This window comes from Prinia subflava, chromosome 23, assembly GCF_021018805.1.
Source record: "Prinia subflava isolate CZ2003 ecotype Zambia chromosome 23, Cam_Psub_1.2, whole genome shotgun sequence".
NCBI lineage: Eukaryota > Metazoa > Chordata > Aves > Passeriformes > Cisticolidae > Prinia > Prinia subflava.
In genome coordinates, this window is record NC_086269.1 from 1,118,046 (window position 1) to 1,144,707 (window position 26,662).

Genomic DNA, 26,662 nt, shown 5'->3' on the forward strand with positions numbered 1-26,662 from the left:
ATTTCCCTTGAAGTTCAGCATCCAAAGCATATTCAGATTATCACAGTGTGACTCCCAGGAGCGCAGCCTGGCTGAGAGCTGCTCACATCTGTGGCCGGGGCACATCCAAGAAAAGCCTGTCCCGGTGTTAACCCCAGCCTGGTTCCTGCACAGCTCTCACGTGGGGCTCTCTGCTCCCTCCCTCTCTGTCCCTGCAGCCACTCTGGTTTCTTGTCACTGGAAAACTCTGGTTTCTTGTCACTGGAATGATCAGGGCCTTGTTAACGTCCGTGGCTTACGAAGAGGGGTTGAAAGCTTATAAACGAAAGTCAAATGGAGCCATCAGATAATAAGAGCAAAGCGCAGATAGTGAAGGGCTGGCACATTTATCATCACTTGAAGCCTCCCGGTGCTCACACAGGCAGCCCCTCTGTGTCTGAAGGCAGCGGGGCTGTTCTGTCCCTCGGCAGAGGTGCTCAGGGCCTCCCGAGGGTGTGCACAGCCCCCGTGCTGGGCAGGATGTGTGCGCATGGTATTTTTGGGCCTTAGGGATTTCCTAGGGTAGCTGCTACCTCCTTTCCCAAGGGAAAGGTTTCTTAGGAAAGCTTCTTCCCAAAACAATCATGGTAAAACAACTGTCCTTTCCCAAAAGAATCGTTCTCCAGGTGTTGCTTTGCTGGTTCTCAGAGAAAACATTTTGGCTGTTTCTCTGGTTTGACCGATGGCACTGGGGAGGTGTCAGTCCTGCTCACCACCCGTGTTCAGTCTGTGTCAGAACACCCCATAAAATCAGACAATTAAAGGTTTTTATGCCTTTTGTGTTGGGGAAGATGATACAGGGAAATCTTACAAATATGATTGCTCGGCAAAAGGATCTGAGAATATGAAACCTGTAAGTGAAATAGGAATGAGAGATGGTTTTGTGTGTGAGGTTCCAAGCCAGGCAGTGACTGGGCAACTGGAAAGACAAAGAGTGGGCTGGAGGGAGATCCCTGTGGATTGAACAATGGCCTTGGCAAATTAAGGGATACCAGGGTCCAAAGGTCTGGGGGACCCTGCCAACGTGGCAGGGAAGAGAAAAAGGATCTGGAAATCAAATTTAGAGTTTAAAATGTAACACAGTGTGGTAATGTAGGACTTCTAATAGGCTGTGAGTAAATTCTATAGGATGTCTTTTACTGGTTGGATGTTGAAAATTAGCAGATTCAGTATGTTATTATCATATTCATCTCTTTCAGAAAAAGAGATAAGTCTCTTTTATAAAGATATAAATCTCTGAAAGATATATATTTATATATATATATAATATATATTATATATAATATATAAAAATTAAAATATATAAATAATATATAAAATAACATATATAAATAATATATAAAGTACAATATAATAATATAATAATATAAACATAATCTATTAAAATATATTAATAATATTAAAATAGTATATAAATAAATTATGATAATATAATAATGTAGTAATATAGAAATAAAATATACATATATAAAGTAATATAAATATATAAAAATGTATAGAATATATACCTATATATTTATATCTCTATAAATATATCTCTCTAAAAGATATATTAAGTGTCTCTCAAGCATGATTTCAGCTGTAACAGGCAACTTTAAGCTGGCTCTTCTTCCCCACGACCCAAACTTGCTGTAATTCCATCTGTGCAATAAAACACCAGCAGAGTCCAGGCTCTTTTGCCTGCTGCAATATTCGGACTCTTTCCTCTTTTGCTGCTGCCCTGCAGCGCCAGGACGGGGCTGTGGCCCGGGGACACCCCCTGTGCCACCGCTCACCTGTGCCGTGCCCTGCAGGTGCGCGTGGGCGGCGTCACCTTCTCGCCGGGCTCCGTGAGCATCGTGTCCGACAGCCTGCTGACCCTGCCCGCCATCGTCAGCATCGCGGCCGGCGGCTCGCTGCTGCTCATCATCGTCATCATCGTCCTCATCGCCTACAAGCGCAAGTCCCGAGAGAACGACCTCACGCTCAAGAGGCTGCAGATGCAGATGGACAACCTGGAGTCCCGCGTGGCCCTGGAGTGCAAGGAGGGTCAGTGCTGCCCCAGGCCGGGCGCTCTCGGGGCGCTGCAGCGCTGGGGGGGTGCTCCCAGTTCTCCCAGTGCCCCGGGGTTTGCAGTGGGGAGTTGGGTGGGTGCCTCTTGGGGGTTTGTGGGTGCTCCATGGGGTTTTATGAGTGTTCCTTGGGGTTTTGTAGGTTCTTCTTGGGGTTTAAGGGTGCTACTTGGTATTTTGTGGATGGTCCTTGGTGTTTGTGGGTGCTCCTTGGTGTTTGTGGGTGCTCCTTGGGGTGTTATAGGTGCTCATTGGGGGGTTGTGGGTGCTCCTTGGGGTTTGTGGGTGCCATTTGGGGTTTTATCAGTGCTCCTTGGGGTTTTGTAGGTTCTCCTTGGGGTTTAAAGATGCTACTTGGTATTTTGTGGGTGCTCCTTGGTGTTTCATGGGTGCTCCTTAGGGTTTTGTGGGTGCTCCTTGGGCTTTGTGGGTGCCCCTTGGTGTTTGTGGGTGCTCCTTGGGGTTTGTGGGTGCTCCTTGGGGTTTGTGGGTGCTGTTTGGTGTTTGTGGGTGTCCCCTGGGGTCCCCACGCCTGCCCCAGGGCGGGAGGGTGGCAGCCAGCAGTGTGTGAGCAGCAGCCACGGCTCTGGTGTGCAGAGAGGGATCAGAGCTTGTTCCTGCTCAGTGCAGGCTCACAGGGCAGGGCCCTGCTCAGCGCCCCTCGTTCCGTGGATTTTGGGTGAGGGGCTTTCCAGGAGGCCCAGAGAGAGGGGGCAGAGGGGGCTCAGCCCCCAGGGAACAGCCTGGATCCAGGCAGGATCTGGGCCAGGCCCTCCTCCAGCCTCAGTGTGAGCCCAGAGCAGGAGGAGCAGGGTTGGGAGGGAGGCAGAGGCTCCTCAAGAATTTGCTTCTGTGAAATTTTGGGTGTTATTTGGAGTACCCAGAGCTGCTGATTGTGAGTTTCCATGTGAACAAGTCCTGTCCCTCGTGAGGAGGCAGCTGGGTCCCCCTCACTGCAGATGAAGGTGGATTTTGGGGGGCTGCTGCTGTTCTTTCCTACATCCTCCCCCCGGAAAGGGGCTTAATCAATCAAAGCAAAATAAATAGCTGCACAATTCCTAGTGGAGAGAGAGAGTTGCGTTGGATTTGTTCAGCTGATTTCAATGGTAGCATCAAAAGCACAGGGCAAAAATTGAGATATTTTCAGGAGAAACCACAGATTGAGCTTGGCACAGCCCAGCTGGGTACAGAGGCTTCCCCGAGCCAGCATGTCACACTTTGGAGAGGGAACACGAGGAGACACATCCAGCTGTACAACACCGTGTTAGGAGAGGAGGAATGAATCCCTTCCTGACCCCTGCAGCAGCTCAGATTTGATCTGCATCAGATTTGATTATCTTGGCAATTGTCGATAGAGGAGGAAAACAAGAAGAAAGGAAAACAGGCGAGGCACCGAGTTATGAAAACAGCTCCTCGTTTCTCTGTGCAGCCTTTAGAGGTGCTGTAGGTGTGTGTGCAGGTGTGAACTGCATACAAATCACCGCGGCTTTGTTCTCGGGCTCTGCTCTGCTCTCTCTGCCGAGAGGAGCCTCAGGGCTGGCTGAGCCCCTCGGAACCCTGTCCTGAGCCGGCCCCGGGGCAGCCAGCCCTGCCCAGACCCTTCCCCCGGAGCTGAGCTCCCCCTGCCCTCCTCTCTCGCCCCCAACAGCTTTTGCAGAGCTGCAGACAGACATCAACGAGCTGACCAGCGACCTGGACCGCTCGGGCATCCCCTACCTGGACTACCGCACCTACGCCATGAGGGTGCTGTTCCCGGGCATCGAGGACCACCCCGTGCTGCGGGAGCTGGAGGTAACCCCGGGAGCCCCCAGCCCTCGGGGAAGCCCTGCAGCACCCTTAGGGCTCCACACCAAACCTTACTGGGTACGGGCTGAGCCCCGAGTTCAGCTCCGAGCCTGGAGTTTTATCTCCTCGCGCATCGCCCGATTCCTCTCGGTTTCTCCTCCTTGCTGTTGGTTTATTTTTATTTTACGGGGGTTTATATCGCTCTAGGGAGCGGCAGAGCAGGGCAGAGCAGTTGTGGTGTGCTTTAAAGTCTTCCTAAATCACCTGGTGGGGCAGGGGATGGATGAATGCCCGGAGCATCCCGCCCGGAGCATCCCGCTGCTGTTCCCTCGCGTGTCCACAGGAGGGCAAGGAGAAAGCCCAGCCATTCCAGCCTCTGAGCGAGCGCTTCCCTCTCCCTGCTTTTCCCACCAGGATGTGTAAAAATACATAGAAAACTTTCACTGGGAATACAGAGGAATTGGGAGCGTACCTGGGTCCATCAGTGCCCTGGCAGATGGGCCCTGCTCACCTGGGAGAGCACCAAAAAAAGGATGGGGCTTCCTAAACATCATCTCACACCTGGGATGGGGCTTCCATCCCCCACGTGGGATGCCCAGAGGCTCAGCTCAGGTTTTCAGAGACTGAGATTGCCCCGTAAATCCTGAAATCCGTTTCCTCCACACACACCAGGGCTGGATGTGGGAGGGAGGAGTCCTGCTTGCTCCAGGGCTGGATTCCTTTTCCAGGCAGGCACTTCCCAGGGTTAATTTGGGTTCCTTTCCTCGGCCACCAGCATCAAGCACTGGCTGTGGTGTTGCTCAGACAGGAGCAGCCTCTCCCAGCCCATTCCTGCTCCGAGTTCTCCAGCTCCATGCATTATGTTTGCTGCTGGAGTTGCCAAAGAAGCTGGCGCTCCAGCAAACAAATATGAATGTTTTTTTCCTTTTTACTCATGAAAAACAGAATTGCAGAAGTGATAAATGTGTTGCCAATTACACAGTTGCTTAATTATGTAACGTTAGTAAAACCAATACATAACTCTCCAAAATGTTTGGTAAAGAGTTGCTTCGTGCAGTTCATCATTTCACTGGTAATGAATTACTTGAATCCGCAACTGGCTGAAAGCCTCAATTAATTTTTTACACTTGGCCCATAATAAAGCAATAGCCTAAATTAGTATTTAATGTACTTACAAGAGTGTCACTTTTTGTGCAGAACAAGCAGAATTGGGTGTCATTTCTGGGGCCGTTGGGCTCCAAGCTGCTGCTTTATGGCGTGCACAGAGTGCAGCTCCCAGCCAGGATTCGGGGAGCTGTGGAGGGAGAGGTTTGCTCAGGATGGACCAGAAACCCCATCCAGGGATGCTGAGACCCCGAGGGATGGGAGCAGCCAGGGTTAAACCATCCTGTGCACACTCCTGATGCCCCCAGTGTGAGAAGGACTTGGAACTGCTGGAGCAAATCCAGAGGAGGCCAAGAAGTAGCTCAGGGGACTGGAACGGGCTGGGAGAGCTGGAAATGTTCAGTCTGGAGAAGAGAAAGTTGTGTGGAAACCTCCCAGCACCTTCTAGGGTCTGAAAGGGTGACAAGAGAGCTGGATCTGGGACTGTTCACCAGGAACTGCAGGGTCAGGACAAGGGAGAGTGGATTCAGACTGGTAGAGGGCAGGGTTAGATGGGATATTGGGAAAGAATCCTTCCCTGGGAGGGTGGGGAGGCCCTGGCACAGGGTGCCCAGAGAAGCTGTGGCTGCCCCTGGATCCCTGGAAGTGTCTGAGGCCAGGCTGGAGCACCCTGGGACAGTGGAAGGTGTGGGGGTGGTGTGGAGGGTGGGATGAGATGGTTTTTAATGTCCCTTCCCACCCAAACCATCCCCTGCCCCCTGATTCACCCCATGCTGGCAGGGTGACCCCGGGGCGGTGCAGCACTGCCCTTCTGTCCCTTGTCCCTCCCCATGCCATGGCTGACAGCCACGCTCTCCCCCTGCAGGTCCAAGGGAACGGGCAGCAGAGCGTGGAGAAGGCCCTGAAGCTCTTTGCCCAGCTGATCAACAACAAGGTGTTCCTGCTGACCTTCATCCGCACGCTGGAGCTGCAGCGCAGCTTCTCCATGCGCGACCGCGGCAACGTGGCCTCGCTCATCATGACGGGGCTGCAGGGCAAGCTGGAGTACGCCACCGACGTCCTCAAGCAGCTGCTCTCAGACCTCATCGAGAAGAACCTGGAGAACAAGAACCACCCCAAGCTGCTCCTGCGCAGGTGAGGGCGGGCAGGGGCAGGGATGCGCTGGCAGGGTGTGCAGGAGGGATTCCGTCATGGGAAGGGCTGGAAGGGAGTGCCCAGGGAGGTGGTGCAGTCTCTCCATGGTCTGGTCTTGCTGACAAAGTGGGGATTGAGCTCAGGTTGGACTCGGTGCTCTCAGAGGTCCTTTCCAAGCTAGTTCATAGCAGGGTTCTGTGATCTGAGGGCTCTGCGGGTGCTGGTGTTGGAAGGGAATTGCTGCTCTCTGTGGAGGATTCCCATCCATTTCCCCTCAGGAAGGGGGCTCAGTTCTCCTCTGGGAGCTCACAGAGGGCTGGGCAGGGTCTCAGAGCAGATCCTCTGGCCCTGCCTGGCTGGAGAGCAGCGCTTGTGTGCCACAGCTGGGCCAGGAGCTCCAGGATGGATTGAGGGGCTCACCCAAGGCAGAGCTGGGAAGTGGCAGCAAGAAAACATGGAAAGCCTGTGAATTAATGTGGGGCACATCAGCAGGCACGAGGAAAAGGCTCCCCCTGTCCTCCACATCCTTGGGGATCCTGCACATCCTTGGCCAGTGCTGCCCCTCGGCTGTGCTGGGGCTCCGCTGGCATCACACCGGAGAGAGGGGAGGATTTCACAGCTCCAGGAAAATTTCAGGGGTCCCTGCAGCCACAATGAATATACTTGACAGGAAATTGCTTTAAATCTGGCTGTGTTTGCGGAGGCAATAACTCATCTCGGCAAAGGAAGCCGCCTTAATTTCCCCCGTGGCTTGACGAGTCGCTGGGAAGGCGTCTTGTGCCTCAGCCATCAATAATGACTTTTCCTGGCACTCCAAAAAACACAGGGATGGTGATAAGAGCTGTGCCCCCTCCTCCCTGCACAGCCAGCAAGGAGTCAGGGCCGTGGGCTGTCTGTCCTTTGGGCTGTCTGTCCTTTGGGCTGTCCGTCCTTTGGGCTGTCTGTCTGTCCTTTGGGCTGTCTGTCTGTCCTTTGGGCTGTCCGTCCTTTGGGCTGTCCGTCTGTCCTTTGGGCTGTCTGTCTGTCCTTTGGGCTGTCTGTCCTTTGGGCTGTCTGTCTGTCCTTTGGGCTGTCTGTCCTTTGGGCTGTCTGTCCTGCTCCAGGATTTACCCACTGCACAGGGAACCTGGATCTTCCCAGGGATGGGACATCTACCACCAATCTGGGCAATTTGGGCCAGTGTTTCACCACCCTTACAAAAATCCCTGCTTTACATCTAGTCTGAATCTACTCCCTTTGCATTTAAAAGCTTTATTCCTTTATTCCTGATCCTCCAGCTCCTATTAAACCTTGGGCTGGAGACCTGTCCCAACCCTGTTCCAGCCCAGCCTGGAGCTCCTTGATCTGACTTAATAAGGAGTGCTCAGCCATGAAGTGAAACACCATTTTTGAAAATGTTTTGAGCTCTCTGGTGGCAGCAGTTGATAACTGACACTCAGTTCTTTCCCTCTTTCTTCCTCGCCTTCCCCTCTCTCTTTCCTCCACGACTGCCCCTCGCGGGAGACAGCAAGAAAGTTGACATTAAATCAAACAGCTGCTCTGGTTGCTGGCAACAGCAGTTTGGAGACCTACATAGAGCAAGGAGAATTAATAAAATACATATTTATTTTTTAGGTTCTATCAGCTCATTTTGTTTAGGTTTGTTTTGTAGCCAGTGCCTCAGGAAGCCGGCGGAGCATCCAAGGCTGGGCTTTGGAAAATCATCTCTGCACCGTGCTGTGCCCTCCTTCTGTGGACAGCTTGAGAAGGGTTTGCTCTGAGTCTAGGGATTCTCTTCTGCCCTGGTAATCCCCAGGAGCTTATTTTTTATTTTTGGAGCAGATCTTTACCATCATCCAGAGGCAGTGATGGTGCAGAGCGGTGCAGCTTGGGGCAGCTCAGAACCTGGCAGGGGATTTTGGGGCTCAGCAGCTCGGGGGGCTCAGCAGAGCCCTCCGTGTGCAGGAGAAAGGCCAGCCCTGGGCTGTGAGGCAGCTAATTGGGAGACTTGCTAATTCTTCATTTAATATTCTATTAACAAAGTAGTTTATTAAATTAATATTCCCCATGAATGTATTATTTGCTGAGTTTTTCACCTCTTCTGTGGCTTGTGTCACTGTCTCTCCATTTTCTAGGGCTGTTTGGAAGGGTGCTGGTGCTTCTCCTCCTTAATTGGGTGCCTGAAATATTTCAAACAGGAGAAGGATGTGTGTGTCAATTTGTAGGATGAATTTTTAGGCAGCTAATCAATTCAGGCTTAAATTCTTTGGGGATCTGCAGACATTTTCACGAATTGCTGGCAGATGTTGCCATCCTAGGAGATGATGGATGATGTGACCCCAGGTCTGTTGGCCGACTGGTGTCAGTTTTTGTTTGCTGAAATCTCTGGCTCCTGTTTATTCTTGATCTGCCTGGCTTTGGAATCGAGCCCTGTGCTTCTTTGTAATTCCAAGCACTCGGAATGCTGTGGGGGCTCAGAGCAGGAGGCAGCCCCTCATTCAAGGGGAAGAATGGGGAAAAGAGGTCTGGAGTGAGAGGTGACCCTCGGGGAGGAGGTGAGCTGGCTCCTGGGGAGGGCAGAGGGATCAGAGGGAAGGATGAGGGACCTGCATTCGTCCCTCTTTGCTGGAATTTGGGCCAGATCCTGGTGTCAGTGAGGGGAAGGCTGGTGGTGATCACAGGTGGCCATGGACACAGACACGGGTGACATGGGACATGGTTCCAGGTGACCAGGGACATGATGATAGGTAGCCAGGGACGCGGCCACGGGTGACCATGGACATGATCACAGGTGACCAGGGACACAGACACAGGTGACCAGGGACATGGACACGGGTGACCAGGGACATGGACACAGGTGGCCAGGGACACAGACACAGGTGACCAGGGACACGGTCACCACGGTCCCCAGGTGGCCAAGCTGCAGCCCAGCAGCTCTCCCCTGCACGGGGCTGGGGCTCCAGGATGAGACACCCCGCGGCCACCAGAGCCATCCCACCCCAGGAAAAAGGGGCCGTGGAGCTTTAAGAAAAGCCTCTGGGTCCTGCAGAGGCAGCGTTAAAAACTATCATTAGCAGCCATTGTATTTAAATTAGAGATAATCTCGGGCACAATGCGGGGAGAGGACGCTGGGTGGGACTGGGGAGAAAGCTGCAATTTCGCTGCCATTGTCACTCGGCTGTCCCTGATTGCCGGGAGCTGCTGTAAATCCCAGTGATTTACTGAGCCAGGCTGTAATTTGCACCACGTGCGGGGAGCTGAGTGTCACCAGGCTGGCTGTCACCACCGGGGCTGGCCGGGCTGGCAGCTGGGCTGGCAGGGACGGGGACAGCGCTGCCCTCCTGCTGTCCCCGGGTGCAGCTCTGGGGGCTCCGTGTGCGATGTGTGCGCCCTCCTGCCTCCCCCAGGACCGAGTCTGTGGCCGAGAAGATGCTGACGAACTGGTTTGCCTTCCTGCTCCACAGGTTCCTCAAGGTAAGGAGGGGTGCACAGGGGTCTCCCTCTGCTGTCTCAGCCTCCAGCCACCCCCGGGGTGCATCTGGGGGTGAAACTCTTCCGTCGGGCTCCAGAAGATGGGCTAGCAAGGAAGGAGAGGTGGAAACTGGCTCCGGGGATGATGCTCACAGCCCTCCCCAAGCCTCGGGTCTCCCGGAGTAATTCCCACGTCAAGGAGGCTCTGTCACACCTCTCCGGTGCTTGGGGGAAATTCTCACGTCCCCGTGCCTCGGCTTCCATTGTGTTTAGCTTCATTTGTGGCTTTGGAAGCCCCACTGAATTTGCTCCGGGGGAGAGAACAGTGAGAGGGAGATCTCGAATTCCATTTTTTTACAGCAGTATAGGCTCAGGGGGGATTGACCCTGCCAACGACAACACACGGAGCAGCGGAGCTCACGGGCTTGGCTGTTCTCTCCAGGAGCTGCTGGGGGCCAGCCCTGGGCTGCAAGGCTGAGTCAGTGGGGCTGGGGAGGAATCCTGTCCAAAATGGGAGCCCCGGAGGAGAGGGGAGACAGGAATGAACCATTCTGGGGAGCACAGCTTAACAAAACTGAACGAAAACCCATTACTGGAAGGCACCTTCACCCTGCTGAGCTGCGGCTGCTCCTCCCTGCAGGAATGTGCCGGAGAGCCGCTGTTCATGCTGTACTGCGCCATCAAACAGCAGATGGAGAAGGGCCCCATCGATGCCATCACGGGAGAGGCGCGCTACTCCCTGAGCGAGGACAAACTCATCCGGCAGCAGATCGAGTACAAGACCCTGGTGAGTGCCAAATCCTGCTGGCCCTGAGCTCTGCTGGCCCTGGAGCAGGGATCAGCTGCCTGAGGGGTGAGCATTGCCCCGTGTCCCGGGCAGGCCTGTCCCCACTTTGCAGGTTTGAGAGGGGAATGTTTTATCTCCCTGTGAGGACCCCGTGTCCCCACTTTGCAGGTTTGAGAGGGGAATGTTTTATCTCCCTGTGAGGACCCCGTGTCCCCACTTTGCAGGTTTGAGAGGGGAATGTTTTATCTCCCCGTGCTCTGGGCATTGCCCTCCTGCAGCGGGTGAAATTGGACATCCAGGGCCCTCTCTCAGCAGTAACCGTATAAATGCGATGGATGCACCAGCAGCGGTGCATTTCGGGCTGCAGTGGGGCTGTTTGTGGGAAGAGTGGCTGTGACACGTGGTTGCACTGCTCCCTCAGAGCGTGCCGGGGTTCCTCTCTTGCAGATCCTGAACTGTGTGAACCCAGACAACGAGAACAGCCCGGAGATCCCCGTGAAGGTGCTCAACTGCGACACCATCACCCAGGTCAAGGAGAAGATCCTGGACGCCGTGTACAAAAACGTGCCCTACTCCCAAAGACCCAGAGCCGTGGACATGGATTTGGGTAGGATCACCCGGGGCAGGGGGGTGATCAGAGGGGCTGGGGGGCTGCTCCTGCCGGGGTTTGCAGGGCTTTGCCCCCTCTGAGCGTGGCTCTGCCTCTCCCCAGAGTGGCGACAGGGCCGGATCGCCCGCGTGGTGCTGCAGGACGAGGACATCACCACCAAGATCGAGGGGGACTGGAAGCGCCTCAACACCCTGGTGCACTATCAGGTGAGGGAGCAGCCCCACTGACAGCCCCCAGAAAGCTGCCAGCAGGAAGAGAACTGCAGGAACCTGGCTCCCAAGTGTCTCATGTGCCCAGACAGGCAGGGAGGTCACGTCTGTGTGATAAACCAGAAGGGTTCCATGTGCTTTAGCATTAGGGGGGAAAGCAACCCTGACACGGAGCTCAAAGAGAGCAGCAGAGTTGAAAATTGGCTAAATGAAACCTGCCAGCCGTGGGAGAGAGGCAGAGGGAGCAGTGCAGGGGCTGAGCTGACACTGCTGGGCACGAGGGGCCTGGGGAGGGCAGCACGGGGGGCTCAGGGCTCTGTCTGGGGGTCTGGGACAGCCTGGGGTGCAGCAGGGGAGGATAAAGGCACAGGAAGGTGGGGCCAGGCAGTGAAGATGCTCAGGGTGGGTGGATGAGGAGACCTAAGAAATTCCTGCCATTTTAGCTTCTGGATAGAGCAGAGTCTGTGGGAAAGGGCTCCTCACAGAAAGATGGGAAGAGAGGGGGTTGAGAAAGGTTTGGTTAGAGAGAATCAAAGCAAAAGCTGGGAAGAGAGGCAAGGAGGGGGCTGAGGAAGGTTCGGTTGCAGGGAATCAAAGGCTTCCCCTCCCAGCCTGTCTGCAGCACAGGATAACTGCATTAATTGGGACCTGTAACCTACTCCTGTCCATCACCACCTCCCCAGAAGTGTTTAGTATTTAATCTGGCACCTCTCCCTGTTTATCCAGCATCCCCAGTCCATCAGCCTGACTCACGCTGGGGGACTTGAATGGGAGCCAGTATTGACAGGAGCCCTGCAATCAGGGAGGGAGGCGGCAGAGGGCCATCAATATGCACAGTGCATGTTAAAATGCACCTCCAGGGTCAGCTCCTCCAAGCAGCCCCCAGGATTTAAACACAGATTACTGTAAAATGTCAGAGGAGTGGCGCAGATTAATTCCATTGTTCCTAAAAATCTGTTTTACCTGACAGTTGCAAGGGATTAACCAACACGCAGGGAAGCAGTGAGACTTTATTATGCCTTGATCTTTAAAAGTCATCGTGAGGAAGTCACAAGTGAAAGCTGCGCTTGTCTGATGTGTGCTGGATGCTGGGGGAGGGAGCACTTTCATTCCAGCGCCTGTGGGAAAACCCGAGCCAAAAGCTTCCCCTTAAAATAAACAAAATCCTCGCAGCACTTGAGGTGCTGCAGCTCTTGCTGCCATTTGAATGTCAGGTTTGCTTTGGAAAAAAGGAGAAGCTGGCAGCCAAACATCCAGTCAGGTAGTGACAGAGTCTGCCTGCTCTGGCCCGAGCTCTGCTCAGCCCAACGGAGCTGTCTCAGTCATTAAAGAGAAGCCAAATCCTTTTCACTTGTCAAGGTGAGGCTTTTGCCAAAAAACTAGCAGCAATATATATATATTTTTTTTTATATATTTTTTATTCTTACCAGTTTGGGTTTTTTTCTGTTGTTGGAGTAAATGTTTTTCCTAGGTATCAAGGTACAAATGTTCCAGGAGTACACAGTGAAACAAATTCCTGGGTAAAGGCCCAGCTCTAAGAGGGTATAAAGTCACTGCAGTTCCAAGTGCTGCTGTCTCACGTTTAACAGGAGTGTGACACCTGAACCAGGTGTGGCTCAAGCCATTAAAATAAATATGGATTTCCAGAGGACTGGTGAAGGTGATTTCCAGGACAGAAACGAAAGCTGCTTTGCAGAGCTCTGCCCATCTTTTATTCAGAGCTGTTTTGTCTTTATTCTGCTCTGAGGCAGGGAGATGCCTGCGTTTGCAGGTGGTGCTGGGACAGGCTCAGCTCCAGGTGTGTCCCTTGGACAGGTGGTGACACCTGGGGGCTGCAGGAGGGGGCAGAACCCTCCTGGTCCCCAATTCCTGCTCCTGATTCCCGGGATCCTTTCCCCACAGCCCCGTTCCTGCAGCCCCAGGGCTCCCCACCACCCTCCTCCTCCTCACTGTGCCCGAGGGTGGTTATTAAATCCCGAGGGTTTCCCAGCTCCACACCTGGAGTTTGACACCGCTGCTTTTGTTTTCTACATTAGAATCACAAAAGTACAATAAATGATCAAATGGATTTTTCGTAGGAAGCCTTCACATATAAAAAACCCAAATTAAAATTAAAGAGCAATATTCATCTTTCTAGTAGTTTTGAACCACTTTATGAAATTATAGGGAGAACTGTGCACCTCCTGCTTATTTCTTCATTTATAAAAATAGATGTGTAGCTTAAATAAGTGTAATTCTTTGTTAAATTCTCTGGAGCTGTTATACATGGCAAGGAATTGTATTACATTTGTGTCGTATCCTTTTGGTTTCATGGCTATTAAACTCCATGGGAGAGCCCTACCCCGTGTGGTTTCACTCAGGAAAAATGAAACACTGAATTTAATATCGAATGATTTACAGCGGCTCACGCAGGGTTAACTCAGAGGCAGCAGAGCATGAGTACCTGTCAGCCCTGCGAGTCTGGGGAGGCCAGGAGACCAGGAAACCGCTTTAAATGAAAAATTAGAAGGAGAAAGGGAAGGTTTGGGTGGAAAATGAGGTTTAGGAGGTGAGGGCGGTGTGGATGCGGAGCTGGAGTCGTCACCGCGCCCTCGCTGCCGCACGCAGACACAGCCCCGTGGCTCCCTCCTCCCCCTCCCCGGGTTTTCTTTTCCCCTGTCTTTGAGGTGTTTTGTGCCCCGTGCTCCCAGCCTGTAGAATAATCAGAATATTTATAATAAAGCTGTAAGGCAGGCAGCTCAGAGCGCGTCCCGCGGAGCCAGCGCTGCTCCACCTGGGGCTGGGCTGCAGCTGCTGGGCTGAGCTTTTCCAGCAGCTTTTCCACCCAAAATTTACAGGGTGAGAGGGCTTTTTGTGTGTGTGTGTGAGGAATTTTTAGTGCCTCTCTCCCACTTAAGCACAGCCCTGGTGGAAAAGGATCCGGCACGGGAGCACCCTGGGCTCGGGTTTCTCCTTGATGAAATGGAGCTGAAGTGGCAGCTAAAACAGCTTAAGAAAATAATATCAGCACTGATCACTTCTTCCACTGACTTAACAATTTGGATGAAGTGAGGCAGGAGCAGCAAAGGAAATAATGGAGGTGTTTGGAGTGTTTTGCTTAGAAAAATCTCACTTTTTGTGCTTCAAAACACAAGTAACTATTATTTCCACTATCACCAGCAATAATAATAACTCGGATTTCCATGAAATCTTTTATCTGGATGAGGCCCAGAGCCTTGGAGGCAGCACAGGTCATTGTGTGCAGCTCACCTTGGTGCTGCAGATGCTGTACAAACCCCTGGAGCTGCTGGGGGAGCAAAAAACCTTCATTCACAGGGTCACTGCTGAGTCCATCACAAGATTTCTGTCAAATAATGCAGAATTTAGCCCCAAAAGACAATTCCTGCAGCAGTTTTTGGGGGGCCTGAGCCTTTAAAAAGCATCTGCTGGGCCCTGGCAAGATGTGGTGACTCTGTTCCCTCGCTGTGCTGCACCACAGGTCACAAGTTCAGAATTAAAAGCCTCTCAGGCCCATTCCCTGGAAACCTGCAGATCCTTAATTAAGGGGAATAAGTTAGAAAACTTCCAGTGACTAGCAGATTTATAGGGAGGATAAAATTAAACATGGCTACTAAAATCTGCTGTAAGAAAACCTTGTTAGCGCTAATGTTCATTTATAGTTTGACTTCCCAGTGTTTAATTCCTTCTCTGGAGCAGTAAAGGGATAACAATTAAATACCCTGAAAGATGGCTTTATGACTTGCTCCGCTGTAAATCAAACTTTTAAAGTTCGTAAAAATTGCTAAAATAAAAAATGGTTTAATAGGAATGTTTTATGGCCCATAACGTTATTACAGCCCTTTTATTCCCTCTGCATTGTTACTTTAATTGGATCACAACAATTCTTGAGATTCTCATTTTTATTGGGTAAGGCATAATCTTAAATCAGAACGACCAAAAGCATCTTCACCACATCTTTTGATTTATCCCTCATTTCCTCCAGGCTCCTACTGCAGCCTGACCCAGCGCAGGGCTCAGCCAGGCTGGGAGTGTCCTGGACTCCCCTTCCCAGGATTTTTTGGATCTCAGGGATCCCAGAGGGGGAAGGGAATCCCCCTGACCCCGTCCTGCTTTGCCTCCCCAGGTGTCAGACCGCTCCGTGGTGGCCCTGGTCCCCAAGCAAACCTCGTCCTACAACATCCCTGCCTCTGCCAGCATCTCCCGGACCTCCATCAGCAGATACGGTGAGAGAGGGGGTGGGAAGGGACGGCTCAGGCACAGACACGGGGATTTAGGTGGGGAAAAAGCAGGAACTTCTCCCGAAGAACCACCCCAAACCAGTGTAAATCCAAAGAGAAAAACGCCCTTGGCTGCTGGCCTGGGTTGCAAAGGCTTTTCCAGCTGTGAGAACAGCAGTAGGACCAGGGAAGGTGAGAGGAGGGAAAAGGGAATGCCAAGCACAGGAGCAGGGTTTGGAAATGAGGAGCTTGGGAAAGCTCCAAGGGCTCAGAGGGGATGGATCTCTGGATCCAGGAGAGGATCTCTGAGCCCCTTGCTGCACCACAGCCCTGTGTGCACTCACATTCACTCTGGGAATGCTGATTCCCGGTTTCCTCCCCCAGTGCAGGATCCTGAGCTCTGAGCTAATGGGTCACAAACGGGGAAGGGCAATCTCAGCCCCGAGTGCAGGGATGTGCACACCTGGGAATTCCTGATTTGCATAATGGAAGGGCTCAGCACATTCCAGAGGGTCCCTGAAGATGCTGCAGCCTGAGAAAATGAGCCTGCGAGGTGCCAGGTGCAGGCTTGGAACACTAAATCCACAATAATTGTAATAATAGACTTCCATAAAAGGCAGCAGTGGCAGAATCTCTCGAGTGCTGATCTTTCATTATCGTTCATTTCACAGAGTGTTTTACCAGCAAAAAGTCTCCTGACAAACCCATCTCCTCCTCTTGTTTATAGCTCCCAAAATAATGTTGGTTTTTAGCTGGAGCAATTGTTCTGAGGAGCCAAAGGCAGGGGAGTCTTGAGGTAAAAACCAGCAGAAAAGGAATTTCTCCCTTCAAGGTGTGGGCCCACAAAAGTCCAACTCATCCCGTAGCCCAGGGGATGGAAAAACCAAGGCTGGGTCTCACGAGCTGAGCCCTCAGTGCTCATTGATCTCTGTCAGCTGGAAAAGCTTTTGCAAAGCGCCAATATGAGCGATCATTGCTCATGTTGAGATTAATATTTCTAATTGTGCCGGCAGAATTTAAATTAGATACTTATTTACTTCCCCTGTTATATATCAGTACAGAGATATGTTTAAAAATAGAATTACTGCATGCTTCCTGAGCTGTCCCCCTGTCTGTCTCCTTAATTATATCAGTTGGAGCACTCATTTATCTAAGCCTTAATCAGGGATGAAAATCCAGCTACTTTGGTAATGACTTGAGTATTTCCCTCAGCTGATTTACGATCGATTCCCGCACTCCTGACGAGGCGGGTGAGTGGTGAATTGAAGGCTAAGCTTGAGAAAATGCACCAAATTCCCAGAGAACAAAGAAATGTAGCAGGAGGAAAAATCCAGCAAGGCAGATTTGGTCTCCTCAGCCTCGTGTCTTGTCCTGGAGACGCTGAGGATCCAGGGAGGGACATTCTTTGGGAAGTGAAATGTGAAAATAAATGTGCCACATGCCCCCTGGTTTCTGAGCAATTAAGGGGAAGTTTTCTGGTGCCCTTTGAGCTCCCTGTCCCCTGCAGGGACAGCAGGAGGCTGGGCCTGCCCAGCCCAGGCACGGCACAGGGTGCAGGACTGGCCTCAGGCTCTGCTGTTGATCTCAGCCTGAGTTCTCACTGCTCTCCTGAAAGCCTCAAGGACAAGCTCAGCAGCTTCTCCTGCCCCTTGTGCTGGCTGTGCTGGGCAGCTCCTCGTTATTTACAGAATCCTGGAATCAGGGCTCTGCTTCTGCAGGAGTTAATGGGTGTGAGCTGTGACCCAGGGAGGAATTCTGTGTGGATCTGTATGAGGAGCTCCCATCAGGAAAGGATGTGAATGGGGCAGGAAAGGCCATATATGGGAGAGAAAAAAAAAAGCTCAGTTCTGAGGATTTTTGTTGAATGGAGACCAGCAGAGATTTTTGGCAAACACCAAATTTTGACAGTGCAGAGCGAGAACACGTGCGAAACAAAACCACGGCGGTTTTCCATTTCACTTCCACACCCACAAAAAATAAACCAAATGCCAACGATTTGGGCATTACCAGCCGTGGCGAGGGCACGAGGGAGGTGCAGGAGGGGTTTCTGTGGGCATGACCAGGCTCTGTCCCCCGGCGCAGACTCCACGTTCCGCTACACGGGCAGCCCCGACAGCCTCCGCTCGCGCGCGCCCATGATCACCCCCGACCTGGAGAGCGGCGTCAAGGTCTGGCACCTGGTCAAGAACCACGACCACGGCGACCAGAAGGAGGGGGACAGGGGCAGCAAGATGGTGTCTGAGATCTACCTGACCAGGCTGCTGGCCACAAAGGTAACCGAGCTCAGTTCACCTGGGGGACGCACGCCCAGGCTCATCCGCGGCTCCCGGTGATGTCAGCTCCCAGGCTGGCTGTCCCTGCTCCCAGGCTGGCTGTGCCTGTTCCCAGGCTGGCTGTCCCAGCTCCCAGGCTGGCTGTGCCTGTTCCCAGGCTGGCTGTCCCTGCTCCCAGGCTGGCTGTCCCAGCTCCCAGGCTGGCTGTCCCTGCTCCCAGGCTGGCTGTCCCTGCTCCCAGGCTGGCTGTCCCCGCTGGGTTTTCCTGGGATTGGGAGAGTCCTGGAGCAGCAACAGAAGCACAGCCCAGATTTCCTCTGGCTCAAGGCAATTGCTGCAATTCTCCATTTTATTTTTTTGCACAGTGTTAAAACACAGATTGGTGAATGCAGCAGTGCCTGGAAATGTTTACCCATTTCCTTGCCCAAACGCGGTTTTTCTGCCTTTCCCCACGTGCTCGTCAGTGTGGATAACACAGCTGTGCTTTGGAAAGCAAAAAAAAAAAAATTATTTCAGGTTAGAAATAAATGAGTGAGTAGCTTCAGGCTGGAGCTTTCCCCTGGGACCCTCCAGCAGCAGTCAAAAAGACCCCGATGTTGGTTATTCCCATGGGATCTGTGGTGATGTTTTTTGGGGCTGATAAAAATCTGGAGTGCCTGTCCCTCCCCTCACCCCCTGCATTGCTGCTCCTGTCACCAAAACTGCAGGAAAACCAGAAAGTCTCCAACAGCATCTTTTCCATGTTAGAGCATTAGATATTACTTTATTCTGGCCAGGATGTGCAATAAGAATTATTTAATTATTTCACCCACACATGCCTGGGTTGTGCAGTGAAAATCACACATGGGTTTTTAGCTCCATTTTTCACATATTTATACATAAAACATCCAAAGAAATTCACATTTACTGATCTTAAATGATGCAATTCTTAGTATTCCATCTCCTGTTGTTTATTGAGCCTTTTGATGCTAATTTGGTCCTCATCCTTTGCATCTCTTATCAATCATTTCCCAGACCAGGTGTCTCTGATCACACCGGGGGTGATGTTTGTTAATGTCCATTTATCCCCCCGGACCTTCAGCCTCTGGGAATCTCCTTTCCATTGAAGGAAAAGAAATCCCCAGAAATTCTCAAACCTTTGGTGAAACAGAACCTTTTCAACAGAGAAAACCCCCAATTCCCCCTGCCCTGAGCAGAGGTGGGAACAAATGAACAAAATCACATAAAAAAAAAAAAAAAAAGAATGGCAGGAGGTGTCTAATTAGGTCTAATTAGCCGTTCTGCCCCCAGGGCACGCTGCAGAAGTTCGTGGATGACCTGTTTGAGACGCTGTTCAGCACGGTGCACCGCGGCAGCGCCCTGCCCCTGGCCATCAAGTACATGTTCGACTTCCTGGACGAGCAGGCGGACAAGCACGGCATCCACGACACCGACGTGCGCCACACCTGGAAGAGCAACTGGTAACGTCCCAGGGGGGTTTGTCCCCGAGAAATGTGGGTTTGGAGTGGTTTTGCCTTTGAATGCCCGTGCCAGGAGCAGAGGGAAGAGTCAGGAGTCGCCAGCTCAGGTTTTTTAAGGTTGTTTGTTGTCTTTTGTCTCTAAACTCTTTCAGTGCTCAGCAAAGCTCCTTGCTGTGGCAGGAGCAGGCAGTGACTCCCCCCAGGCTGGGAGAACTGGATCTTTTGTACCCTTCCTCTGACCCAACCACTGTCCACAATTAATTCCTTATTTACAGTTTATTACCAATTCTATTGGTAATATATTATATTCAATATTCTATTACCAATTCCAATCTATTCCCTATACTAAACATGTCACTTTTGTCCTACACCAATCCCTTGTGATCCACCACAGCAGAAGACAGGGGACAAGGACAAGGAGGAAAAAGGACAGGGCCACACCCTGATTCCTCCATCCTGTCTTCCCCATTAGCAATAGTTATTCACACAAAGTTGTTCAGGAAAGAAAAAACTGTTGAAAAGTTTCCCTTGGAAAAGCCAGCAGTTCTCAGGCTTCAGAAATATTACTGGAGGCTCTCTCCAAATTATTATAATGTTGCAATTAAGGAGCTTTCAGGCAGAAATATGGGAATAGGAGTAACAGTTCCTTACTCCAAATGCTCCTTCCACAAATGCCAGCAGTGGCTGGGAGGGTGCACCTCCAGTGGCTCCAGCCACCTCAGCCAGTGGCTGCAGCTTTGCCATCACTTTGGGAAGCACCTGGAGCATTTGGGCACCAGCAGGAGGTGGCACAGGGAGAAGGAGCCAGCTCTGCACGTCTCAGGCGTGGGCTGCAGCCAGGTCCAGCCTCCCCAAGCAGTGGGAGACCTCATGTCTCTGCCTCTGCTGCTATTTTAGGATTAAAACCTCCACGGGTTGGAAATTTACCTCTGCAAGAAAGGAAAAAACAAAAAAAAAAGCACAACAAATGGTTGTTCCCTGAAGACCTTGTATTTTCCCCTGAGTTTCTCGTGGTTTAAAAGGCCTCTAATCATCGTGGCTGCAAAGCTGGTTCCCTGCTAAGGCAGTGGGAAGCTCAAAACAATTCATTTAAAGCTTTAGAAGAAGGAGTTATTGGGATAAAAACTGTAGAATCACAAGAAATTACGAGAAAAAAGAAAGAATAAATTATGAGAATAAAAAAACCAGAGTTCGGTCCGCCAGAGCCATCGGGCCCCACCAGGCCTGGACCTTCCTTCTCCCCATCTCAGCTGAGCTGCAGCATTTCCAGAAAGGGAATTTTGGTGAGGACATGGGAGAAGGCTGCCCCTGGAGCAGGTCAGAGCAAATGGAAATTTGGAGGAGGGAGCTGGGGGGGCTGGGGCTGAGCTGCTCTCCTGCAGCACTGCAAGAGTTAAGGCTGCAGCCTTCACCAAGCTGGAGAGACACAGAGAGCTGCGACTTGAAAGGTAATAGAAAGCAGCAGCTGCTTTTTTGATCCTGCTATACAGGCGAAGAAAAAAAGGAATAATAATTCCCCTTTGATTGCAAAGGCCCCGGGATTTGGGGACAAAGCCTGTGATTCCGGCTGGCGGGTGCCGGAGCGCGGCCGGGCAGCGCTGGTGAGCGCCGGGACTGCCCCGGCTCACACAGCCCCGCTCTGATGAACTCCTCCCAATGGGCTCCTCCTGCAGATGCTCCCCCAGTGCCCCCAAACTGCCCCGCTCTGCCCTGCCCCTCATCTCCTCCACTGCTCCGCGTGGGATCTGAGCCCGGAGCGGCTCCCCAGCGTGGCAGGATCCATCTCCGGCCATCTGGGCAGCACTGGGACAACTGGTGCTTGATGGCCTTGGCCCAGCTCCTGTTTCAATTCTCCTTTTACTCTTCCCACCATCCTCGTTCTGCCTGGGAGCACCGTCCGCAGCAAGTGCCCTTTCCTTGCCTTTGTCTTCTCATTTTGTTTTGTTTCTTGCTTTCCCGCCCAGCCTTCCCCTGCGCTTCTGGGTGAACGTGATCAAAAACCCGCAGTTCGTGTTCGACATCCACAAGGGCAGCATCACGGACGCCTGCCTGTCCGTGGTGGCTCAGACCTTCATGGACTCCTGCTCCACCTCGGAGCACCGCCTGGGCAAGGACTCGCCCTCCAACAAGCTGCTGTACGCCAAGGACATCCCCAGCTACAAGAGCTGGGTGGAGAGGTGAGGGCAGCACGTGGGAGTGCGGGCACAGGGGGCTCTGGTCCTGCCTGAAACCCCGTGGGTGTCAGAACAGAACATCCTGAGGGGACAGGAAGCACAAGGACCATCAGAGATGCTGCAGGGTGGTTCTCAGCCCTGCCAAGCATTGCTGCTCTTGTTTTCAGCCCATTACCGCCCAGAATCCTGTTTTTCTGGACACAAACACAGAGCAAAAAGATGCTCTTATCCCTGCAGAGCTTAGCTTAAACCCCAGGGGGAGCAGGGACCTTTGGAGCGCTCCTGTTTCCCATTTTCCCCCGGCCCCTCGTTGCTGCAGGTATTACGCGGACATCGCCAAGCTCCCGGCCATCAGCGACCAGGACATGAACGCCTACCTCGCCGAGCAGTCGCGCCTGCACGCCGTGGAGTTCAACATGCTGAGCGCGCTCAACGAGATCTACTCCTACGTCAGCAAGTACAGCGAGGAGGTGGGTGTGGGCAGCAGCGTCCCCTGGGCCACGGTGACCCCTGGAGTGATGGTGTCCCCTGGGCCGTGGTGGTGTCCCCTGGAGTGATGGTGTCCCCTGGAGTGATGGTGTCCCCTGGAGTGATGGTGTCCCCTGGGCCGTGGTGGTGTCCCCTGGAGTGATGGTGTCCCCTGGGCCGTGGTGGTGTCCCCTGGAGTGATGGTGTCCCCTGGAGTGATGGTGTCCCCTGGGCCACGGTGGTGTCCCCTGGGCCACGGTGGTGTCCCCTGGGCCACGGTGGTGTCCCCTGGGCCATGGTGGTGTCCCCTGGAGTGATGGTGTCCCCTGGGCCACGGTGGTGTCCCCTGGGCCACGGTGGTGTCCCCTGGGCCGTGGTGGTGTCCCCTGGAGTGATGGTGTCCCCTGGGCCACGGTGGTGTCCCCTGGGCCATGGTGGTGTCCCCTGGAGTGATGGTGTCCCCTGGGCCACGGTGGTGTCCCCTGGGCCACGGTGGTGTCCCCTGGGCCATGGTGGTGTCCCCTGGAGTGATGGTGTCCCCTGGGCTATGGGGATGTCCCCCAGAGCAATGGTGTCCCCCAGGCAATGGTGTCCCCTGGGCAATGATGTTCTCTGGAGTGATCACATCCCCTGAGTCATGGTGTTTCCTGAGGCCTTGGCATTCCCTAGAGTGATGGTATCCCCTGGTCTGTGGTGGTGTCCCCTGGGCCATGGTGGTGTCCCTTGGGCCACGGTGGTGTCCCCTGGGGAGGTCGAGCCCCATGGCACACACGTGGGAGAGCAGATGCAGCGCTGGGTTATGTAGGGAACCCTCTGTTTCCTCTCTGAGAGCTGAAATATTATGGGAGCACCTGGATACCTCAGCTCTGGCATGCACCCAGTGCCGTGGAAAATATTCATGACCATCAGAGCTCCCCAGAACCTCGGTGTCCTTTGGGAGCAGCACGGCCCAAATCCCCGTTGCAGGCTCCTGTTTGCAAAGGCTTCCTGGCAGCCTGAGCTCGTTTAATGAATGCATCACTTGAAACCAAGTTCTCGCCATCTGTTCCACCCCTCCATTTCTCTGCAAGAAGAACTGATTTTGTAATTATGTCCGTGAAACGGAAGGGTTTTGTCATTGAACTGCGTGTAGCCATTTGTGATACAACGCCACGGCTATTTTCCCATTAGGGTTGAAAAATCTCATCACTTTCCTGCTAAACGAGACAGGAAATGTGGAGTCCAAAGCACCAGAGTGGGTTTTGTTGGGTGGGTATCGAGGGGTCCAACAAACCAACTGCAGCCAAGTTGCTTTGATATTTACTGGGATTTAAACTCCCCACTTGGAGCTGCTCACATCTCGCTGCCCACCCACCTCTCCCACCCCCTCTCTCATGCTGATTTCTCCTTTTTCCCCCCTTTTGCTGTTTCTCCCGCAGCTGATCGGGGCTCTGGAGCAGGACGAGCAGGCTCGGAGGCAGCGCTTGGCGTACAAAGTAGAGCAACTCATTGGGGCCATGTCCTTCGAGAGCTGAGGAGAGGCCACGGCAGCAAAGGGCAGAGGATCGCACGGACTCTCGGGAATTTGGAGGGAGAACAAGCAAGGAAGGCTCTGGACACACCCCCCAAGGCTCTTCTGGAGAGAGCAGAGCCTGGCCCAAGGACTGGCTGAGCTCAAAAATCGTACAGGATCCAGTTTGGAAGGGCAGGAAGGGAAGATGAGGGAACATCTCAATCAAAGCCCAAGCAAGGTGGATCATTTTCTCGAGCGTCCACGGAAAGAAGGAACCTGGAAAGTCTGGATGTCTCCACGACTGCTGCTTTGCATGAAAATTGTTTAATGTATATTAGAAAATAAAACTTTATTTAAAGGGTTTTTTTTTAAAAAAAAAAAAAAAGAAGAAAAAGGAAAAAAAATCAATAGAACAAAAACCACAGAGGCCATAGAGATAATCCTGGCAAGAAGGATCAGCTCTGAATCCTGTCCCTGAGAGGACAGGCTCAGGCATTCTGCAAACGGACCCTCACGCCAATTGGAACATCTGGAAAACCCAAATGTCTTTGTTTTGGATTCTTACAACAAATAGGAGCACAAGTTTGCACCACACCTTTCTACACAAGCGAAATACCAGTTTTGCCCGAAAATAGTCCAGTGGCTGAGTAACTTAGAGGCACTAGAAGGAACTTTTACCTGAATTGCAAAACCATCAGATCGTACAACCTGTCTTGAAATCCAGCTTTATCCATGTATTTATGTAGTGTCAGTACATATTTTTTTAGATCCCATTTACTGTTGAACGAGGAAAGATCTGAATTTCATTGCTTTTCCCTTTTCCACCCCCATCCCACCTCGCTGGCTGCCAGTGATCCAGGAGTGTCCAGCAGTGTCCAGGATGGCCGTGGTGACCCAGCAGTGTCCAGGATGGCTATGGGGATCTGGCAGTGTCCAGCAGTGACCAGCATGGCTGTGGTGACCCAGGAGTGTCCAGCAGTGACCAGCATGGCCGTGGTGACCCAGCAGTGTCCAGCATGGTCCTGGTGACCCAGCAGTGACCAGCATGGCCGTGGTGACCCAGCAGTGTCCAGCATGGTCCTGGTGACCCAGCAGTGACCAGCATGGCCGTGGTGACCCAGCAGTGACCAGCATGGCCGTGGTGACCCAGCAATGATCCATTCAGTGCCCACTGCTGGTTCCTGCAGGTGCCACGTGAGCCAGGGCAGAGCTGGGCTGGCACCCCCAGGGTTGGTTTCGGGGGTCTCCAGCAGCCGCCCCCGATTTCTTGCAGCAAAACCCCCAAACCCCGATGTTTACGGTGACAATACTTGAAAAGCCTGGATGCTGGGAGAGCAGATTTTTGTTGCTTTTCTGCTTTTCTGCGGCGCCCTTCAGCACAGGCTGCCTTTGGGTGTCTCTGCCAGCGATTGCCGCCTCGCCCAGGGCCAGGACTTGCATTTCCACTGGGAAAGGGAGAGAAATCTCCACTCCAGGCAAGAGCAAACCTTAACCAGCACCCCCGGGCCAGCCAGCTCTGCTGTCGTGTCTGTGTCGGTGTCCCGTTGTCCTCTTCAGTTCCTTGCTGGCCCCCACGGCACACGTTCCTGTGGCCAAGCAAATGTTTGTGAGTGTTATTTCTTTCAAAGACACCAAAGCTTATGTGTGTCCCTTTGTAGAGTGCCAGGAGGGGAAGGAATGCTGTAAATATTTCTCTCTGTAGTAAATGCTGATGCGTGTGCAGGCTGCAGTGGGGAGGGCAGGGAGAGGAGGCCCAATGGAAATACAAGTGTTGGCTGCAGGAGCTTGGCAGTGGCAGCAAAATAATTCCTGGTGTGTGCCCAGGCAGTGTCACACCAGACTGGGACTGTCGCTTGCAGCCAGTGTGTGTTGAAGGAAAATCCACTTCCATCTCCATCCCCGTCCTCCATTCCTGCCTGCAGGAGCCCAGCAGGGCTCCCAGAGAGCTGCTGGCTCTGTGTCCTGCAGCCCAGCACCAGGGGAGGGGAGAAGCACGTAGAGAAATACTCAGGAAACTTGGTTTAATTACCATTCAGTAAAAGCCATGCCAAGTCCGCTTTCTTTTGCTAACCCACTTCTGTGAGTCTCTCTGAAAAGCAGAAAATGCTGATGATGATAATAATTAACCTTGTGCAATAAGTTCTTGACATTTACAGCAGCCTGAGCACTGGATTTACTGAGATGGGGGAGAGTGGCAGAAACAGAGACTGAAAGGCAGAGCAGTGTTCGTACTGCCTGTTATCCAAGAGTTCCCTTCCCAGGGATCCTGCTCCTGCACAGCAAATCTCATTTCTAAGGCTAAAAATGTGCTGAAGTCCTACTCAAAGTCAGGCACTGCAGAGCCCAGCGTCAAGAATGTCACTGGAGCAGTCCCCAGCCCCGCCTGCTCTTTGCTGCAGGTACCACAGGACATGGCAGAGGGGCAGCCTTTAAACCCTGCAGGTTTTTGCTGGTTCTGTCCCTGCTGTTCACAGTGATCCATCACACAGCTTCAGGTGAGGGATGTCCACATCTGCTCCAGCTGTGGTCGTTGGTTTGGGTTCACCCAGTTCTCACGGTACTCTGAAACCCAAAGAGAGCACTCCAAAAAGTTCCTGAAGGATTTCCAAACACTTCCAAATATCAGTCTGGGGAGTTATCTCTGCAGGACTCACAAAATACGAGTACAGCCCAAAGCAAAGGCCTGGCTGTGCCTCACCTGGGCCTGGTGACGGTGTCCCTGCCCTAGGGGTGCTCCTCTCTGCAGCTCTTCAAGAGGCTTTTGTGTAGCCCTGCTCTCCTCCTGCTGCTCTCCCTCCTCTGGCCAGGAGCACCCCCCGAGCCAAGGTTTTTTCATTCCCCACTCCCCTGTGTTTTCTCAGCAGAAGTGGAGGTCCCCGAGCACTCCCTGGATTCTCTGGGAGAACATTAAGGAGACAAGGGGACAACTGAGTGGATCTTCTGTGCTGTGGGACAGTTTGAGCAGAGAGAAAAAAGGGGAGCACAGGAGCACTGTGCAAACCAGCAGGCTCTTCTACTTCTGCCTGAGTTCCGAAGGAAACAGCAAAAACACCTCTTTCATCATCAGAAAAAGCTTTAGGAGGATGGCAGAGAGAACAGCACAGTCCTGGCTGGAGGGACGGCCTGGAAATACACTGCCAAGTGTCTTCTCATGGTGGTTGACATGAATTATGGATCTTTACAGGCGGTTATATGGATTGAAGCAACATATCCCCCTGGGGAAAAGAGCTGGGAGTCTCTCGCCCTGTTTGCATCTGACATTTCCATTCCTCCTGCGGGAAGAGGGAGCTCCAGGTCTCAAAGTGGCATTTTCTCTGCACTGGCAGCAAACTGGACTGGAGGTGTGGTCAGGAGGGGGCACTTGCCTTAGATGAGACAATTTCACGTCCCCCTCATTGCCCCCTTCCTCCTGCAAGGCCCTCGGTGCCTG

The 26,662-nt window shown here is 52.6% G+C and overlaps 1 protein-coding gene across 3 annotated transcripts in view; it reads left to right on the forward strand.

Annotated features, from left to right (window-relative positions):
- The window catches only part of PLXNA2 (plexin A2), a 142,598-nt gene extending 117,329 nt beyond the window's left edge, over positions 1–25,269 (forward strand). For all 3 annotated transcript variants that reach the window (XM_063418096.1, XM_063418098.1, XM_063418099.1), the window contains exons 20-32: positions 1,812–2,046; positions 3,718–3,860; positions 5,824–6,092; positions 9,479–9,545; positions 10,183–10,329; positions 10,777–10,936; positions 11,042–11,145; positions 15,272–15,371; positions 17,448–17,638; positions 18,929–19,098; positions 21,063–21,275; positions 21,592–21,742; positions 23,159–25,269. In XM_063418096.1, the coding sequence (XP_063274166.1) occupies positions 1,812–2,046; positions 3,718–3,860; positions 5,824–6,092; positions 9,479–9,545; positions 10,183–10,329; positions 10,777–10,936; positions 11,042–11,145; positions 15,272–15,371; positions 17,448–17,638; positions 18,929–19,098; positions 21,063–21,275; positions 21,592–21,742; positions 23,159–23,254 (2,046 nt within the window). In that variant the 3' untranslated portion in view covers positions 23,255–25,269. The remainder of the gene's footprint in view (positions 1–1,811; positions 2,047–3,717; positions 3,861–5,823; positions 6,093–9,478; positions 9,546–10,182; positions 10,330–10,776; positions 10,937–11,041; positions 11,146–15,271; positions 15,372–17,447; positions 17,639–18,928; positions 19,099–21,062; positions 21,276–21,591; positions 21,743–23,158) is intronic.
- The last annotated feature ends 1,393 nt before the right edge of the window (positions 25,270–26,662 follow it).